Below are 19649 nucleotides of genomic sequence, written 5' to 3'. Positions count from 1 at the left end.
ATGTTCTTTCGAACAAAGGAGCATAAATTATATTATAAAGCATCTAGCCCCAAGAAACAAGGCAATGAAAAATTCAGCAAGAACTACCTCACAATTTCAGCTAGGAAATATAAAGCAACTAGATTGCAAGGTTTTTATGGGAATAAGTTTCTGTTTATTTATTTTGATCTAGATGCATTATAACCAGAGACAAAAGGAAAAAAGATTTTATGAAGCAGCCTGAGTTACCCATCTATTTAGCCTTTAGAATATTTTTTTTTGTCATGGTGGATTTGCATCTTGATCCCCTGAAGTGTGACTAATCCAGGGTAACAATCAAATCCAGTTTTCAGAGTAGAACATTTTTAGCCTGTAGGAAACAAATGTCATTGGTTTACATGTCTCCAAAGAACTATTTATAACACAGAACTTGCAGAGCGTTATTTGCGTATGGATTTTCTAAGGAAAGTTCATCATCATGGCAGGACCCAGGCATTATCTACAGTTTGGTCACATAACATTACCCATTGCCTCAATACTTCAAATAGCATAATCTTATTTTCCTTCCTCTTTCTCCAGCCTCTTCAGGTTTCTGGTCTAAATACACACATTCTCAATTGTAATCAGGTTCAAGCTAGTATGGCTGACTCATCACTAATGGTGTAGGCCACCTTTCACCAACCTAGTGCCCTCCAGGTATTTTTGACTGCAACTCCCATCAGCCCCAATCAACTGGTGGGAATGTGGTCCAAAACATCTGAGAAACAGCAGGTTGGCAAAAGCCTTAGAGAATCATAGAACTGTAAAGTTGGAAGGGACCCCAAGGGTCATCTTGCCCTACTCCCTGCAATGCAGGGATCTCAACTAGAGCTTACATGACAAATGGCCATTAAACCAGCTACAAATCCACCTCTCATTGGAAATGGGAGGACCACCTGGAGGAGAATTCAGTTGAGTGGCGGCCCACTCCATTTCCCAGTGGCAGGGATGGCAGGAGGAGGCAGCAGAACACAGCTCTTTTCTATTCATATAAGGCTGAGAAAATCAGAGCCAACAGCCATCTCTAGGCATCCTTCCCATTTCTTGATGATAGTTTCTCTACAATTGTCATAGGGAAGTCTGGAGTGATCTTAAATGGGAGTTCAGTGGATGGCAGGACAATGCCCAGTTAACTGGGTCCTATATTTTAATTGAGCTCCATAATATTAAATGATTGCATTTGATTAATCATTTAATGTTGCAGCCCTTTGCTTAATAGTTCTTTCTTCTGCTGCTTCTGTTTTTGTTTTTTAAAAAACAGATTGGAAGTTCTAATAATAGTGATGAGGTTATTTATGTGTTTCAAACTGAGCAATGTATTAATTTTTGTTCTGATACTCAAAATGTATACTTGAAAGATTGCTTCTTTTTTTTTAGCAGTCAGTTTTGAGCACAGAACTAGGCCTTCCACACCATAAATGTTAAATGGTACTTATACTTTCCCACCTTTTTGTGGAAGTAGGAAAGTGTTTGTTCTAACAGTGGATATGCTATCACACATGAGGTGGAATCACACTTTGAGAGCTTCTGCTATCCATTCCCCGCAACCACTTTGCAATAGCACATTTCACAAGATTGCTGTCAGCTTCATTTGCTACTCCTGACACCAATGGATTCTGAATCATAAACTTCACACACACCCTCATTCTTCGAGAAATAAATGATTCAAATAATCCATAATTAGCTTGCACAGGTTTTAAAACAAAGAGCTGCTATTTCAGTTTTACTGTCTTTCTCCCATGTTCAGTTTTCTGTAACCCATGTTTCAGATTTCAGGTTTCTCAATGCTCATCAGTCAGGTGATTGCACACTTGACCCGAGCTCAACTGCTTCTTATCTTATGCCGTTGGGTACTTTTAGGTGTCCGTTCACTATGTTTACAGCAGGCTCCTTTTATGCTATGTTCTTATTTTATGAGATCATAAGACTAACCTGTTGAATCAGGCCAAGGGCCCATCTAGTCCAGCATCCTGTTCTCACAGTGGCCAACCAGATGCCTGTGGGAAGCTTGCAAGCTGGACATGGGCACAGGAGCACTCTCTCCACCTGCACTCCTCAGCAATTGATATTCAGAGGCCTACTGCCTATGACAGTGGAGGTAGAATATAGGCATCCTGACTAGTAGTTGTTGATAGCCTTGTCCTCCATGGAGTTGTCTAATCCTCTTCTAAAGCCATCCATGTTAGAGTCTGTTACTGTCTTCTGTGGGAGCAAGTTCCACAGTTTAACTATGAGCTGGGTGAAGATTTTATCTGTACTGAATCCAGAGATTATTATTATTTATTGAATTTATATACCGGCCTATACTCGGAGGTCTCAGGGCGGATCACAGAATAAAATCAAAATATAAAACTACAAAATAAATAAAATGAAAACAACAACCTAATAACCCCCCCAACCTCAACCCCATTTTAAAAGGGCATAGAATGTCAATTAAATCAACCAAAGTCCTGATTAAGAAGGAACGTTTTTGCCAGTGTTTGGTTGCATTCATTCAGATCTTTCCTCCACTTACATTCAAGCCGTCTCCCAGCTTGTTTCCTCGCCCTAAGCTCTGGAGTATACCAGGGGGCCAAATGGACTCCACAAAGTGGGAGAGGGCACTCAGGGGCCATTGTATCAATAGCCTGAGCCATTTGGGTTTTCCAGAGGTCGGTCAGGGCTTTGACAGGGGCGCCAGTCATATGAGCCGGAAAACCCCCAGAGCTGTTTGGAGTCCCATTGGATCCAGAAGCCTCTGAGGGTGGACCTTCCTAATAGCCCCACCACCACCTCTGAGAAGAGGAAAAGGTTCTGACAGCCTAGATCTCAACAGGAAGTGATCTGACCATGACAAGGGACTGATGTCAATGTCCCCCACCTTCAAATCACCCTCTTCCTTTGAGAAAACAAGGTCCAGAATGTGGCCAGATATGTGTGTGGGGCCGGTGACATCCCCATGGTTGTCATGGCGGTCATGAAGTCCTGAGCTGCCTCAGAGCCAGCTGCCTCAGCATGCATGTTGAAGTCTCCCAGAACCAGCAGTCTGGGAGTCCTCGACACAGTCTCCAAGGCAACTATCACTATGTTGGGCACCACTGCTATTTTTGGGAGATTGAGTTATTTGCTCCATGCTGTAGACCCTTGAAAAAAGGGGTGGGGATGTTGAAAAAAAAATCAGTGTCTAATTGGCAACCTGCTGCACATAAACATTTAATTACATGTGGCAGTTGCAACATGGAGTACTTTACTACAGACTCAAAAAGGTGCCTGCACTGTCCTGCACTTGCAAGGACTGCACTTGCTGTCCTTTCCCAAGCTTTCCATGATAGTTACATCAGTTATCCAGAGCACTGTGATTTGCACATATTGTGGTTGTTTTCAGTTCTCTGTTATTGTGTTTTGGGAAAAGGCCTTCAGACTCATGTTTATCCTATTATAACTACTATTGACATTCTGTACTTCACAGAGGATATGAGAAATATCCAAGATGGCGAGTCTCCTTTTCCTTCAGCTGATAAATGGAAAGTGTCAGTGCTGACAGGAAATGCAGGAACCCGAGCAAATGTCACTCTCTGGATATATGGAGACAAAGGGGTTGCTGGACCAATAGCTCTTGGCAAGGACAACAGAGAACAGCTGTTTCTACCCAGGATGGAAGATGCATTCCAGGTAGCTAATATTATTTTGCGACATATTTCCTACCCACACAAGATCGTTCTTTCCAGTGGTAGGGAAAAGAACTTCCTCCTATATTTACTGCCTCAAATAAATTTATCTAATGTCTTTGGATTCATCATTAAATCAGCTGAATGTATATAGGAAATGGCAGCTGGGATTCTCTTTCCTGCCATATCTCTGAGAGCAGGGGAAACTGCAGAAGCAAATTGTTTTCATTAAGACAATTAGTTATAGGCAATTGGTTGAAAACTTGTCTTTAAAACAATATGCCTCTGTTGAAATCATAGGTAATGAAAGGAAAGTAAACATCTTGTCTAAGGAAAGGCCTATATCGCTTCTGCAACATTTTTTGGTACTGAAATGTCATCTTGTGAACAGTGATGTAAAAGAAGTAATTCATAGCTGGGTCTGTGAAGAGTGATAAAAGGGTTGTTTTCCAGAAAGAAATAAGAAGAGAAAGAAAAGGGCTTCATTTTAAGAAGTTACAAGGTACTTGTAGGCAGATTATGCTAGCTTGAAATTTTAAGACCCACTTTACTAAAATATTTCGGTAACTGGAACTGGACCATACTGGTTTCATGTTAGAACTGTCTTGGAACTATTGGAACTGTCCTTGGAAGGACAGGATAAACAGAACCCTTTCTAATCACAGCAGGAGTGACTATCCCTTTCTGAAGGTTAGAAAGAATTTTTCATGTAGCTCATAGGGTGCACTGAACTACTCAAAATCACTTTCTGTGCCTTTGCCAAGGAGTAGCCGCCCCCTCTGATTATAGCATCTTTACTATGCTGTACTGATGGAGAAGGGATGCTGATGTTTCACTTAGGCTTTCTATTGGTGGATTTCAACACAATCAAATCTGGAAGACCCAGTCCTTTCTAGCTGGCTTTTACCACCTGAATGCTAGGGCCACATTGCATGTTATGCCTGCCACAGAATTATAACCCCTGGTGGATACTCTCCTCTCTCCCCCGCCCCCCCTTAATGCTTAGGGATATTTTACCCATTGTGACTTGCCATGCCACTGCTAGGACTCAGGGACACAGAAACTAACAAGGTGATGTTGCAACATCACAGGGTGTAGTGTTCCTCACATTACACACGATGGTTGAGAATTCTGTTTTCAATGGCATGCCTGTGGGACAAGTATTGTAGGGCAGAGTGTAGGGATTTGGACTTTGCTGAGCTGGCCTCACCTATCTCTGGCTGCGGTAGTTTGGCTCTCTCCTCCTCTCCTCACTCCCAGGGACTTTCATAAACAGCCTGCTTGAACATCCAGAGAGGTAAAGATTGTGGTGATTTGAACTACGTTTTTGTGGCTTGGCTGCCAGGCATAAAGGTCAGACTTGCTGCCAGAATTGTGTAAGCTGTTCTGGAATGTGAATTGACTGCTGCTGTTGTGCCACCTTCAAATGTTGATCTGAAAAATCAGGTAGTGATCCTGAAATCCAGCAAGCTGTTGACAGTTCCACTTACTACATCTGCCCACATGAAGAAACATTACATAGCTTCTTGACATCTGTGTTACAAGCCAAATCAATTGTAGTCTCATGAGCCGCAGAGCAAATTATGTTTTCTCACTCAAAACAGGAATGATTATTTTTTGAAGCCTTTAAAATCCAAACCCAGGAAACAGTGTAATCAGAAGCAAAACACAATTGCAGAAAACATAAATGTTTTTTTAAAAAGAAAGAAAGAAAGAATAATAGGAAACAGAGAATAGGAAATTAATTTATGCGTAGTAAGAGCATGCCAGAATTCATACTGACAACCAGATTTGTCATGGATATCTGCTACTCAAAATTAGAAAAATAGATCTACAAAATGAATTTTCTTTAGCAGGATTTACATGCAGCTAGTAAAGATACAGTGATCCCTATAAGTTGGCAAGAAGAAGGGATGGCTAAAAGACTTCACCACATTTGTTGCAAATGAACCCAATGCTTTTAAACAATACCAAGTCAACAGCCCAGCTATTCTATTCCACAGACTGAAAAGAATTACAAAATTTCACCTAAACACCTAAACTTGTACTTTTAAAATCTGATTGTGTAGAATGGATGGGATGTTTATTGTTGTTCTTGTTACATACTTTTTATATGCTTTGTGTAGCATAAATAGCCGCAGTGAAAGTTCTGGAGATTTTTGCTTTTGAAACCTGTGTTTAAAGATCTCTGGGATTTCCTCTCCCTCAACTAGTGAATTATTCATAACCAATATAGGTAATAGCATGTCTGCAGCACTACCTTTCCTCAGAATACATGGATTCCCTGAGATACGAGTATATTGACCTGCCGCAAATCAGATACTACCTAGTATTGTTGTGTTCTGAGGATATTGATCTTACTCTGTGTGTGTGTGTGTGTGTGTGTGTGTGTGTGTGTGTGTGTGTGTGTGTACCCTGGGCATTCAAGCTCTTTGTGCTGACCTGATTTTGCTTTATGCCTGATATAACCAATGCCTCTATAAAGGATCACCATTAAAGAGACAAAGACAATCTGATAGGGAATGTGACCAGGATTTGACTGGCTCTTCAATTACACCATTATCTAGTACCTGTGATTCCTATGAATATTGCAAGCCACAGAAACCACATTTATTTTTAATTATAGAATTTGCTGTTCACCACTTCCTTTATTCTGATTTGCTATCATGCATGTCAAGCTAGAGGGATTAGAAATTTGAAGTAGGATTTGAAAGTTATTGGCATTATCACAATAATAGATAAGAATGGGGGTAGGGGAGTTATTTGCAGCAGCTGCTCCCCCAACCAGCTCTTTAGTTGACATCCCAGATCTTCTCACTTGCTAAATAGCTGTCAGGCTGCAAACACATTTTTTGTCTCAGTAACTAGGAAGCAGGCACAGGGTATGAGTCTTAGTTCCTTAACGTTGTAAGCAATTAGACGTGGTTGTATTTCATCATGGGAAGGATGGAGTTAGCTGTGACCTAGATAGGAACTGCAATTGAGTGGGAGAAATTAGGAAGGCTTAAGACCCGAGGGAAGCAGTCATACAAGGCAGACCTGGAAAGGAAGGGTCTGAGAAACAATAGACAATGTAACAGAGAGAGTGAGAGATGAATCTCTGGGAAAGAAGAATAACCATGGATGAACTGAGTCTCTGGCTTTTCATAGGGAGCATTGGATGCCAAGAAGCGTGCAGCCAGCATAATGGCAGAATTTACCCTGCAAGTAAACAGCACAAACAATCTAGCAAGAACTGCTGTTCTGCAATATCAATTTATTTCAATAGGTCTTGAACAAAAGGAGCCCAATTAAAGTTCCAGGAGGTTTGTAGCAGCAGGGCTTGCTTGGACACAAGACTCTGGAGGTGGTATCCATACTCAGAGTGGACCCATTGAAATCAGTGTGCTTAGATTACCTAGTTCATGGCCAATGTGAATCTGAGATTTGAAATTGCATGAGCAATCCTTATGATGCCATGCTCCTTCCACCCCTCTCCTTCAGGTACTCCCTTTTAATCAGTTATTTCCACTTATGCAGAAATGGAAACAGGTGTGCATGATCTTGGTTTGATTACATAATTTAAACTTATTTAAATTTAATCTTATTCGGGGTCTTATCCAGCACTTTGGAGTTTGGGGTCTTGCACACTAATGTAGTCATGGGTGGGGAGAAGATGTGCATCTCAGCATGAGACTCTTATTCTCAGATCGTGGGCTTGAGACCCACATTGGGCAAAATATTCCTGCATTGCAGGGGGTTGGGTATGATGACATTTATGGTCCCTTCAAACACCTACAATTCTATGATTCTATCTCCTTTCCCCCTCTCCTGACCATGTGCTTAATCAGAGTTCTAAACTCTAATTAAACATGTAATCAGGAAGGAGAAGTAGGATTACATCTTCTCCCCCCAACACAAGTCCTTGTTTAGTCGGTTGGGAGGAGGAAAGAAGAAGATGCACACAGGCTCCTTGCGAAATTCCTTACCAGCAGACATCACCCCCTTTGACAGGTGGATCTGATCCTATCTGCAGTCAACCAGGGTTGCCACAACCTAATCCAATTGATTCCTGGATCAATCTGAATCAACTTGGTTTGGTTTAGAATCAGATTCAGCCACATCTGGTGCACAAACCTAGTTTAAACCATAGTTTGCTGGTTCAAATGTGATACTAAACTGTGGTTTTCGCAAAAGCGGAAGTACCTGAGTAAAACTAGAATTTGTGAGGGGAGGGAGAAGGCTGCATGTGCAAGGCCCATTCATGTGACACCAAACCATAGTTTGGCAGCACATGTGAGCCAGCACACTGTCTTGGTAGGTTAGCATTCTATACAATGGAGAAAAGTACTGTAATAAATGAGCAGAAAGGATAAGTGGACAGTGTTACTGAGGGGTTTTTAAAATGGGAACTAAGAGGAAAGCTACTCTAATAAGTTCTTTAAGGTAGAAAGTGATGTTTGAGCAGGAAAAGAAAGAAAACATATCAGAGGAACTTGCCTCCAGTTTTTATTCAGATGAGCAATCATTTGATAAATAATTTGACAGAAGATCTGTTTTTTAAGTGTTGAAAACCTCTTCTTGTAGTGCAGTGCATACATGAAGTGGTTTATTTTCAGGTTTAATAATGGTAGTAGTTTAGATTCAAAAACACCTGAGATAAATGGAATAGAGCTGGACTAGAAAAAGTGTCCTTTGTCCTCAGAGAACTGCAGAAAGCTTTTCTTTTCACATGCGGTATGTCCATAACTAAAATGTTATGGTTTCGTCACCAATATTTTTCCTCTGTATGTATCTTTGCTTAATCTATCTGCTTCACCAAAGTGTTGGACTTTATCTCCCAACAAACTTACAGGTTTCCTAAGAATCATGCTACCAGCTTGCTTTAGGGTTAGTTGATATATTTTTTAGAAATTCTTCTGCCATCTTTCTTCATATATTTCTGACTTGTATATATATATCTATCAGGATTTTTAAAAAAACAGCCTGTCTTTTTGATTTTTAAATGCTTTGGTTTGCTTTGCCAAAAGTGCCATAAGATCTGGTATGTCTGAGAGAGAAATATTCCTAGTGACTATATAAAGCATTCATTACAACTTCAAACTTGTACCATTTTTACCTCCTCTCCAAATGCAACCAGAGTATAAATAGGAGTAACCAAAAAGCAGTCACCCTCTGCTTGAGTTTCTGTAATAAGTGGAAAAGTCTTGAGACAGGACCTTTCTTCTGGGCAGGGAGTCACAAAAGGGAGAGGGTCAACTGCTGAAGGAACTGGTGGCCCCCTGGAAATTTCTTCAGTCTTCATAACTGTCCTAGGTCCTTTTTCTTTATATTGATTGTTAATCTTCTTTGGTGCTGCATTTAAATAAGAGACTTCTGTACTGCTTGTCAACAACAAATGGGAATTTTAGTGACTAATCCCAGGTGTAACAAAACTTATCATCTTCATCTAATCTTTGTCAATTATCTGTGTTTAATTACCAGCAATTAATATTGTTCAGATTCGTCACAACCAGTTAATCTGAGTGTATCAGTAGACAATTGTATCAGTCAGTTAAGAAACAATTATATCATTATTATTTGAGGCTTTTTGTGAATAATCAATGTGCTTTGGGTCCTTAATAATTCAGTCATTGGTTTTCTTCATTTGATTGATTTTATTTGGCTACAGCATTTGTATGCTCCCCCATATGATGAATTGCTATTTATACTTAGGAAAACAAATGCAAAAGAAAACATAAAAGCAACACCAGTGCAGCAGAAACAACACACATACACCTCAATTAAAACACAGATAAAAAAAAAAAGATTGATTAGAACTCACCCCAGAACTGGCCCTACTGAACATCTTCCAAGATCACAACGACCACTCATGTTATCCAGAGCTCATAACCCACCTACTGTCAGCAGCCAGAAGCCTCAGAGCCAGACACTGGAGAAATCTATCAGGAGTAAACATGGACCAATGGTATCAAATTGTACGGGAAACGGCCTTACTAGAAAAGCTAACCAATAAATTTTGTCTGTTTCTTTCAGTTCCATAATAAATTAATATATTGTCATAAACAGTCAGTGATCCCTATTTATTAGTAAATTGGTTGTTTTAAATTCTTTGGTAATCCGCTACCTTGGTTCAATAAGAATCCATACTATCCCTTAGTTAAAAATGAATGGATCTCACCAAGTTATATCACTGTGGTCTAAATCACCACTTCTCTGCTTCTTCTGCCTTTTGATATTCAGAATTCAAACACCCAATCTTTCCTCTGATCTCTCTGTCTTGTTCAGCTCACAAGGCCAAGACAGGTAATATATCAAAGAGACACAAACAGTCTCCAACCTGACTCCTTCAAACAGCTTCTTCCGTGCAAAGCCAAAAGTGCACGTGGCAGCATCACACTTTGGCACATTCCCAGCAGCTCATGCCAGGTGTCATGCCCTGTCAGAATGCCACAAGGAGCTGGAAATCAGGCTAGTGAAGAACTTGGGCTGCAAGTACACACCTCTCTCACCCGAGGAGTTAGGATGCATTACACTGAGTACCTGTTGAAACGACAAAACCAGCAGGCATCCTCAGTCCCCCAAAATCCATTCTTCTCACCCCACAGAAAATTAGGCTAAAATAATTGTTGCATTTTGTTTTGACAAGAGTTGTTTGCTGCTTTGGGGAGGAGGGCTTGAAAGAGGCCTTAGGTTTTGCTCTCTCTATTTTGCAACACACCTCTTAATGTCAAATTTGCGCCAAAGTTCGATGTTTATCAGTCAGTCTCTCTGACTTTGTCACCTTCTTAGGGGTGAAGGACCCCATATTGAGACACTGAACACTGGCATCCCATACTTTAACAGAAACTGTGATAGACTAACCATTCTGATTAACCATCCTAATCAGGTATTCACAACCATATATAGGATGTGATGGAAAAATAATGAAAAGCAGGCTGTTGTGTGCATGCATGTATGTATGTATGTATGTATGTCCATATCAAATGGAACTTTGTATGCGTAATGGTGACTCCATGTTGCAGGCCATGTACAGAATTGCTGTTTCCCCCCTGTTATGCCATAGTTGATATATTGTCTTGTCACAATTCAGGTTGAAATAAAACATATTGGAAACATCTACAAAATCAGAATAGGGCATGATGGAACAAGCAAACAGCCAGATTGGATGTTGGAAAAGGTAAGATTTCTGGTCTATTTTCTGGGTGCTTCTATAGTTGGTTAATGATTCATTTTATTGACTCCCCCCCCCCCCAATGTTAGACTAGCCATTCTAAAAACAGCAGTGCTTATATAACATTTCTATCTAAGAAGAAAAAGAAGAAAAGCACAGCTTTTCACTATGCAGTATTAAGGAGCATGTATTTTAAAATGACATTGCGTTAGTTGTTAGGTACAATGCAAAGGGAGCTTTGATATACTCTGAATCTCAGGTTCAACCCACTAACTAAAAGCCCAATCAATTTTTCTCCTTACATGCAATTACACAACAAAAAGTGCTTTAAAAAAATAAAACACTTTCCAGTTGTGACTGTTCTCTTAAGGCTCTGGACTCATTCTATTAATAAAATACAGTATACTATATGAACATTTGTCAGTTATTTTTAAAAGCACACGTTACTTATTGAATTCACTGTTGATTGTTGAGGGATGCAGGTGATTTATTGGTACTAGTTTTGTTTTTATAAATAAGCACAACCTCAGAGCTCTACATAATGTCTTCTTATTTGAGGCACCCAAGAAACTGATATGTTTTCATTCATAACATGCATTTCTACTGCCTAAGTGTATGTGATCTATAAATGCTGATTCATGTGATTGATTTAAAACTTTCAAAGCATTAATGGCCCCACTCCACCAAGCACTGCTGTAATATAATCAGTATTCATTTCAGTGGTGCTTACTCCATGCTTATATACTGTAGTTGCTGAAGATCTGAGTTGAGAAGTTCTTGGTTCAAATCTCATCTTAGCCATAAAATCACTAAATCCTACTCTTCTGTACTCAGAAGTCCCACTGGGTTCAATAGCTCTTGCTCCCTGGTAAGTGTGCACAGGATTGCTGCCTAAGTAGTATTAAGCAAAGTGACTATCTCTGACAGCGTCCTTTATGCAATATGGAAATTAATAATATTGGCTTCCCTTGCAAAATTGTTGCAAAGATTACAACATGATAATGTATTTGATTGTGAAGTGCTTTGAGCACTCAAAGTGAGCCCTCTAAATACTCAAGAACGACAGCCGTAATCATTGTTTGTGTTTTCTCTTCATCAGTTCTTAACTACGCCCCTTCTCTGCTCAGTTTACTTCCATGCAAAATCTTTGCACAGTTGCTCTGTATGGCGTCTGGCTCTGGTGTCCATGACTTGAGTAAAGGCCCTTACCCATGAATTGCTCTTATCTATCACTCTCAGGATCAGGAAGCATAGGTGCAAACTGGATGTGCATCTAAATGTATGCTGTAATGCAGAATGTGCTTCTCTGCATCACATGAGTGTCTGAACGTGCACCCTGCTGAAATGGATGTGATGTTGATAGATGAGTTCTGCATTTCAATATGCATCAAACTTGCAGGCCTTCTGGTTCTGATCCAGTACATGATTTTTGTGCAAAAGTCTGTTTCAGTGCCCAAAGCTCCCTCTTTAGTTTAGGGCAATTGTGCTAGAAGCGACATCCTGTTTTGACTCACAAGCATGTCGTAGCGTTGAAGGTCATAAAATTGCCCCAGTGCCACAACCCTGTCTATATGGTTTCAAAAAATAAAACAAAACACTTATTTTCTCATGTTTTGCTCACAGCATCTGGTATTATATTGGAATATTTATTCATGCTACAATGTAGTACACTTTTGGAATACATATCTGTGCCTTGCCTGGGTAGCTGGTTCCTGTAGTGGCATGCCCATGTTTTATTCTTACATTTTAGCTTACAAGCTGAAATCTTAAAACTTGAATCATGTAGTAACAATAGTTTCCAACATCAGCTCAAGGACCTTAACTTCAGAACTTTAGAAACAGTAAGCCCAGATGTACTGGAAACAGTTCAGTTCAGCTCCAATTATTTCAGGGATTCTTCTCCCCCTCACACACACCTTGTCTTGTTTGCTCCACTTTTCTTTAACATCTGAGTCCAAGGCTCATAGCAGTAGCTTTTGCTTTTCAAAGGGTGATTTTCAATCAAGGCAACAAATAACAAATTGGAAAACTGTGTTTTCTGGCATTGCAGCTAACGTATGCCCTTGCGGAGAAGCTGTAAAAGTAAACATGCAAAATTCTAGCCATTAAATGAAGCCATCAAAATTGCACCTGAAAATTTTATGTCAAAATGAAAATATTCAATTTTTAAATACAACTTTTTAAAAAAAGTTGTGGTTAACTATATGAACGTGGGTGTTCTTGTGTTGTTGTTTTTCCTTTCCATTATTAACCCTCAGGTTATTTCCAGAAAAATCCTGTGGTATGTTAATAGTTATAATGGGTAGTAATTGACAATTTCTGAAGTGGAATTTATTTATTTATATTAGTTACATCCCAGTGATAAAACTACAAGTATAAAGGTTTTTGCTGTCTTTTTCTTCCTTTCATAGGTAATCCTACAACATCTAAAGAGTGGGAACATTCTGAATTTTCCAGCAAACAAATGGTTGTCAAGGAGCAGAGGGAATGGAGATACTCTGTGTGAACTTCCAGTAGTGGAAAAAGGAAGAAGCCTTTATCCATGTAATAGCATATTCTTTCTTCAAAGAACCATGATAATTAATATTACAACTATTACCAAATGAGATGGCTTTCACAAAGATCATTGGGTACAATCCAGTCAATGCCAACCACTCATTCAAATCAGCGGGGCTTCACAATAGTATCCATGTATATTTATTTATTTATTTATTTATTTGATTTCATTTATGAATCGCTTTATGAAGCACCAACAGAAACAGACTAAAAGCAATTATGCGCGCACACACCCACACACCCACACCATGTATTTACGGAAGGTGCTGCCAACCTTTTCGAAACTGTTGTGGGCACAACAATGTGTATGTACCACAGTTATGCATACACCATGTATGTGCAGGTATGTACCACATGTGCATGTGTGGACATGCACAAAAGAAGATTTCTTTCCAGCCTGGCTCCAGTGGTGTGAGGAGCAGGAGGAAGAGAACTTGGTAGGTCCCAGGGAGGGCTTCTTATGTGCCCCATGAGTGCTAGGTTGACGATGCATGCTGTGTATTTAAGCATGTGCCTGAAGATTAAGTGCAACATTACATTGCACTCAGTTTGTATGGTTTCAAATTATTTGCATCTTTTAAAATGTTGGTTGTCTTCTCTAGCTGTGAGTTACCAGGTTTATGTGTACACGGGGCACTTGGAAGATGCTGAAACAGATTCTTCTGTTTATTTATGCATATATGGAGAAAGAGGAGATTCTGGTTTGAGACTTCTTCACAAATCTGACATGGCGGTGAAATTTCAGAGAGGAATGGTAAGCCTGCTGAAGAGAATCAGTATACGCCCATTTCAGACCAACTGAAAGTGGTTTTAATACACAGCGTACTTAACACTAGTTCTGAAGGAAATTGAGTCAAATTTCGCATCACTTTCTTTACTAACACTTGGTAAACTATAGTACCTTTGCATACCTTTTTTGAGAGAGAATATCAGTATCAGGAAAAGCAGGATCCTATAAATAACTGATAAAAGAAATTGAAGAAAAATAGAAAAGAGAAAAATAAGGCAGCAAGAAAGACTTTTGGGATGGTTGTGAAAAGTGAAGAAAAGGTAGACGAGAGAATGTGATAGTTCAGGTTAACTGATTTGTTCATGTGGCTTGCACTTTCAGTATCTTAGAAATTCACCTGTGGAATCACGAGCCAAACAGTACAGACAGAATTGGAAAAGCTCTATTAGTCACACTTCTAGAAACTCAATTTTAAGTTGAGAACCTCAGTAAAACTTCCATCAAATAATATTTCTGAATGGGAATAGAATCATAATTTCATATGTTTTGATCAGATAGATCATCTCAATGTGTAGCATTGAAAATGGGGGTATTCCTCAATCCAGCACTGTTCTTTGAGGCTGAGGTTGAGGCTGAGGCTTCAGCTAGAAGTGCCTATTACCAGCTTTGTCTGGTTCACCAGATATGGCTGTTCCTGGAGAGGGAGAGCTAATCCACAGTAATTCTCTCTCATCTTCCCCACTCATAATAATAACTTCCTCTGTAATGTTTTGGACTGTTGTTGAGATATTTTATAGTTCTTTGCTTAGAAAGGATATAAAGAGAGACTAATTATTACTAACAAGAAGATATTATTTCCTTTTAAAGCCAATGGGAATTCTTGCATGAATTTTGGGAAGTGGTTAATCAAGCTTTCTTAATAGTGTTTGCAGCATAATGTTTCAGCACTGAGCTGGTTGTGACCTTTGGTTATTATTGACTGCATAAATGTATATGGAACCTGTTTCTTGCCTTTTAGGTCGATCGGTTTGAAATACAAGCTGTGTCACTTGGAAGACTACAGAAGGTGCTGTTGTGCTGCAAGGCCTATAGCATGTCACAGTATTGGTACTGTGAGAAAGTAGTCATCAGAGAACCTGAGAAAAACTCAGAATATATTTTCAACTGTGAAAGGTTGTATTTCATTAAAAGTCTTCATCTAAAAGTAACTTTCCCAACACCTTATTTCCTAAGTGGATGCTAATGCCTCTTTAAAAGTTTTAAATTGATTACCTTTTTTAAAAAAATAACAACTTTGAAATACAAACAGAAGCAGTGATGGAGCCTTTGGACCACCTCATAAGTACTATAAAAGAAGCAACTTTGCATTTCTGTATGGAGTTTGAAAGGTTTTTAGATTAAAGATCCACATGGAAATGGGATGGCCTTTGTCCCATTCCCACGCAGAACTAGGACAGATAGGACTACAGTAGGACCTTCCCTCCCTAACACAGAAATACAATACCCTTTTCAACACAAGCTCCCACACCTGCTCTAACAAATACTACCCCATTGTTTCCTTTTCACCCAGCTACCTTATTCAGCAAAAACTCATCCAGCATAGACCATGTCTTCCCTACCACTCTTAACCTGTTGACTGCCGAGATATTTCTTGCTGCCAAAATGCATGACTTTGAATACCCTTTAAGAATTTCAGCTAACTGTTCTTTTGTCTGGTTTTATATTTAGAAGCCTAATGGTTTTTTATCTTTTAGTTTTGCATGAGCAATATGTGCATATATAGTAATCAGTCCTTCACAATATCTAGCACTGAAGTAATCAGCCGCTTCATATATTTGATTAGCTAGGGCCCTTTCCTGCTTGAAGCTCAAAATCACTATCAGGGTACTGAGTTCTTTCATTTGCCTTCCAAATGGTTCTCTTCCAAGTCAAATGTACTTGTTGGTGTTTAGAGGATGCGTGATGCATTTTGCTTCCTTAAAACAGAGCTACCAAATGGTGCTGCTCACTCCCCTGCTAGGGCCAAAACTTTAAAAAGCCTTGTCTCACCTTTCAGACCCCATTTTTTTGTCTTCATCCACTCACCTCCCACCATACATGGTGCCAGCTGCCCCTGTCTCATGGCAGGACCAGCTCTGGAGTCCAGACCCCAACAACAAGACTCTTTTCACTTCATGGGCCCTTCCTTGCAATGGATCCCTTGGCTGTTGTACTGTTTTTCTCCATTCTGTGAAGTGAGCAGACAGATGTGGTTTGTCAGTCTGAAACATCTCTGATACAAAGCATCCTTGGAAAGGGAAAAATGCTTAGATAGTTCCAGATATGTATGCACCATCTGGAGTTTCATTGGAAATTGAGTTTCTGATACTGCAGTTACCTTCTTTATGCTTCTTGTGACCTACATGGCTCTGCTCCTGCTTAGGATGGGCTTATAATTGAAGTTTAGCAAAGCTGATAGGGCAAATTAGCAGTACTTAGCGAGATAAAAGGTAGAGCATTCTATAATTCAAAGGGCTGTACCAGAATGAGATTTGTTTGCTGAAACCATATATTTATTTACCATATTAAAAGGTGACATAATGATAGTCATTTCAAAAAACTTAATATTTCTGAAATGGTCTGTTGTGTTTTGCATTGCTCCTGCAAGGGTGTGTTGCCCAAGCTTCCCATAAATTAAGGGCTGCTGTATGATAATTGCATGTGTTACACTTGCAAATATTTCATTATCAATGTTAAAAGCTTTGTGGGACTTATGGAACAATTCCTATCCTGTGCAACATGTTCACTTGAAGAAATTATCCCAGTTAGACTAATGCTACGTATGGAAATAACAAAACTTACTTCATTTTCTTTATTTCATTTTGTTTTTCTCTTCTCCTACTCTCAGGTGGCTGCCATTTACCTCCCAAGGCACAGTTCATTCAGAAATAGAACTCTCTGCTCAAGGTAAATGATACAATTAAAATATGGAGGTGGAGGTGGAGATCCTAAACACGAGGGGAGTAAGCACCACTGAACACAGTGGGACTTACGTCTGAGTAACATTGCATAGGACTGCTCTGTAAATCAATTTGCTGTTTGCACAAAGGAAAATGAAAGCCAAGTGGCCCACTTGATTTTAGAGGCTAGCAGGGTGGGGGTTATAAAACAATTGGGACAAAGGGAGAATTTCCAGGTTGGGGTGGGAGGGTTAAGCACCCCCTTCCTTCTTGCAATTTTTCTTTGCCTTTGCCCTCTGCTCCTATATTAGCATAAAGATGGAAACTACGTAACACCAGGACAGAAACCCTTGTTTCCCTTAAAACTTATAGTATGTGTCTTATCTGCAACTGCACAATAAGTTAGTTGTGTTGCTGCCGGTAAATGCAATGCAATGCCCCTTTCACCTCTGGCCTTCCAGCTAGTAATGATTCATGAGCATGAGCATATGTACCAACAGCTGACATGACTTTCCTGCCTTCTCTTCATCCCTGCAAATCACTGCATATGACCTTGCCTTGCATAGCTATTCTATGGTAATAGCAGCAAGGGGGCATCGCTGCAGGAGTACCAGTGACCAGCCAATGATCAGTTTCCACTACAGGTATAATGGTTCAGGTATTTCTGCACCTATACCTCCAGATCTTCTATACTGCAGTGAGTTATGGGCAGAGCATAAAGCAGTAATTATCACTTATTTAGTGTACCATGTCAAAGGACCATTTTTGGTTACTGTTTTCAAATGCTTCTACAATCCCCATATTGGTTTGTGAAAGAATACATTTTCCTCTGTAAAAGCAGAAGTGTTAATATATGAACACCTCCTCCCTCCTTCCACTTTTCATTGTAACCTGCCAACTCTATTATTAACTGCACTGATGTTTTATTTTTGGCAGAAATGCAAATAAATCATCAGCTGAAAATGCAAGAGGAAGAAAATGGTAAATTCATCTTCTGCTTTCTATCATTTAATCAAGACTAAGGCTGAGCTGAAACGAGTAGGGGTGGGCTTTCTGTGATTATTTCCAAAGTCTCACCTTTGAGGGCAGGGGGATTGCAAACTGGGGTGAAAGTGTTCATAGTTCCATTACCTCCACAGTCCCCATTCCTGCCCTCATTTTGAATTAGCCTTTTGATGTCATCATAAATTCAAATCTCATCACAAAGTTGATTCAGAAAGTGTACAAGGCTTTCTACTTTCACTCTGACCTTGTGACGTTGTGTTCATGACATGATCCTGGATTGGCTGGGATCTCATTAACAGGCACTTGAAGAAAAAATAATAATGGTGCCAGACAGCAGATTGGACAGAAAAGCAGCCCCACCAAGGAGGTGAACAAGTAGTCACTAAACTTAATCACATTTAAGTGCAGCAGCAGGTGGGTGGAATTTGTATCCTAGAGTGAAGAGAATGTGTGATTTGGTCCATCTCGGATCCCGTAAGCACAGTTGAAGTAGTATCCTGCATTGGCCCCTAAACTGATGAACATTTAATATATTGTCAAGAGAAAGTTTTGAAAACATGTATTCCTAATATGCAATTATATTCCACTATCTTTATTTCAAATGCAGTCTGTCTGATGAATTGATAATTATATTCGAACCTATTATGCAAAAATATGTGCAAAATGACAGCTTACTTATGTAAACATCTACATAGATGCATAAATAGTATTTTCAAACAACTAGCTTTGTCTTCAGTACTTGCATGTATTTCTAAGAAGAGATATTATTTCTTTGACAGTGGAGTACCTTTTTATGGATCATATCAGCTTTAAATTAGGCGGCTGACATCAGGTACACACTCACAGACCTACTCATAGTCAAGTGTTACAAGTGTTTGTAACCCCATGCCCAAAATCACAATCTTCTGCAGTATCCCTACTTTCAGGCATGTGCTGCCATCTATTCACATCCCCAGATCTTCAAGAGCACCAATTTACAGATGGCATACATGTGACATTTGTAGAATGCAGCCGCTGAGTGGCAAGTGATCCCAGTCCTTGCCGTAATATGTAGATTCATTTATTTGTGTCAAAAGAAATCTAGGGTGCATGCTTGGCTTTTGCCCGCTTCTCCAGTGGCAGAGGGAGATGAGGGAAGATACTGGCAAGCTACTGAGAGAACAGGAGAAAAAATACACAGGGAAGAATGCACCCAGGAGGCGCTTACTTGCAGGATGTTAGGGTCTTCAATCCATAGGGTTGAGTTGAGGATAAGGTGTTCTCCTCTGCTGAAAATACCAGCTCTAGGAAATAGGAAAACTTTGGCTAAGGCCAAAGCTCTGGTTGACATAGTGGAGTGAGCTTTCTAACAAGAGGAAGGAACATCTAACAAGTTATTTAAAATATTTATGTGATGCTTTTCCAAGTCGCATTGTGGCTTGCAAAAAGAGAGAGAGAGCAAACATTTTAAAACATAATAAATATAATACAGCATTGACTGGGAAGACTAAACCATCTACCAGTGAGGCACTGCCCCATTTTCCACCTACATGGGCGTGGAGACCATCAAACCCTCAGCCACTCAATCCCTCTCTTGCGATAAAGAAGACATTCAAAGGAAA

General features: G+C 39.7%; 1 protein-coding gene across 1 annotated transcript in view; it reads left to right on the top strand.

Annotated features, from left to right (window-relative positions):
* The window catches only part of RP1 (RP1 axonemal microtubule associated), a 179895-nt gene that overhangs the window by 55457 nt on the left and 104789 nt on the right, over positions 1–19649 (top strand). Inside the window, exons 18-24 of the mRNA XM_053396145.1 lie at positions 3467–3669; positions 10738–10824; positions 13230–13362; positions 13977–14128; positions 15123–15277; positions 16992–17050; positions 17980–18024. Coding sequence (XP_053252120.1) covers positions 3467–3669; positions 10738–10824; positions 13230–13362; positions 13977–14128; positions 15123–15277; positions 16992–17050; positions 17980–18024 — 834 coding nt within the window. The remainder of the gene's footprint in view (positions 1–3466; positions 3670–10737; positions 10825–13229; positions 13363–13976; positions 14129–15122; positions 15278–16991; positions 17051–17979; positions 18025–19649) is intronic.

This window comes from Podarcis raffonei, chromosome 7 (assembly GCF_027172205.1).
Source record: "Podarcis raffonei isolate rPodRaf1 chromosome 7, rPodRaf1.pri, whole genome shotgun sequence".
In the NCBI taxonomy this organism is placed as follows: domain Eukaryota; kingdom Metazoa; phylum Chordata; class Lepidosauria; order Squamata; family Lacertidae; genus Podarcis; species Podarcis raffonei.
The sequence above is the reverse complement of the archived record's forward strand: the minus strand, read 5'-3'. Positions and strand labels throughout refer to the sequence as shown.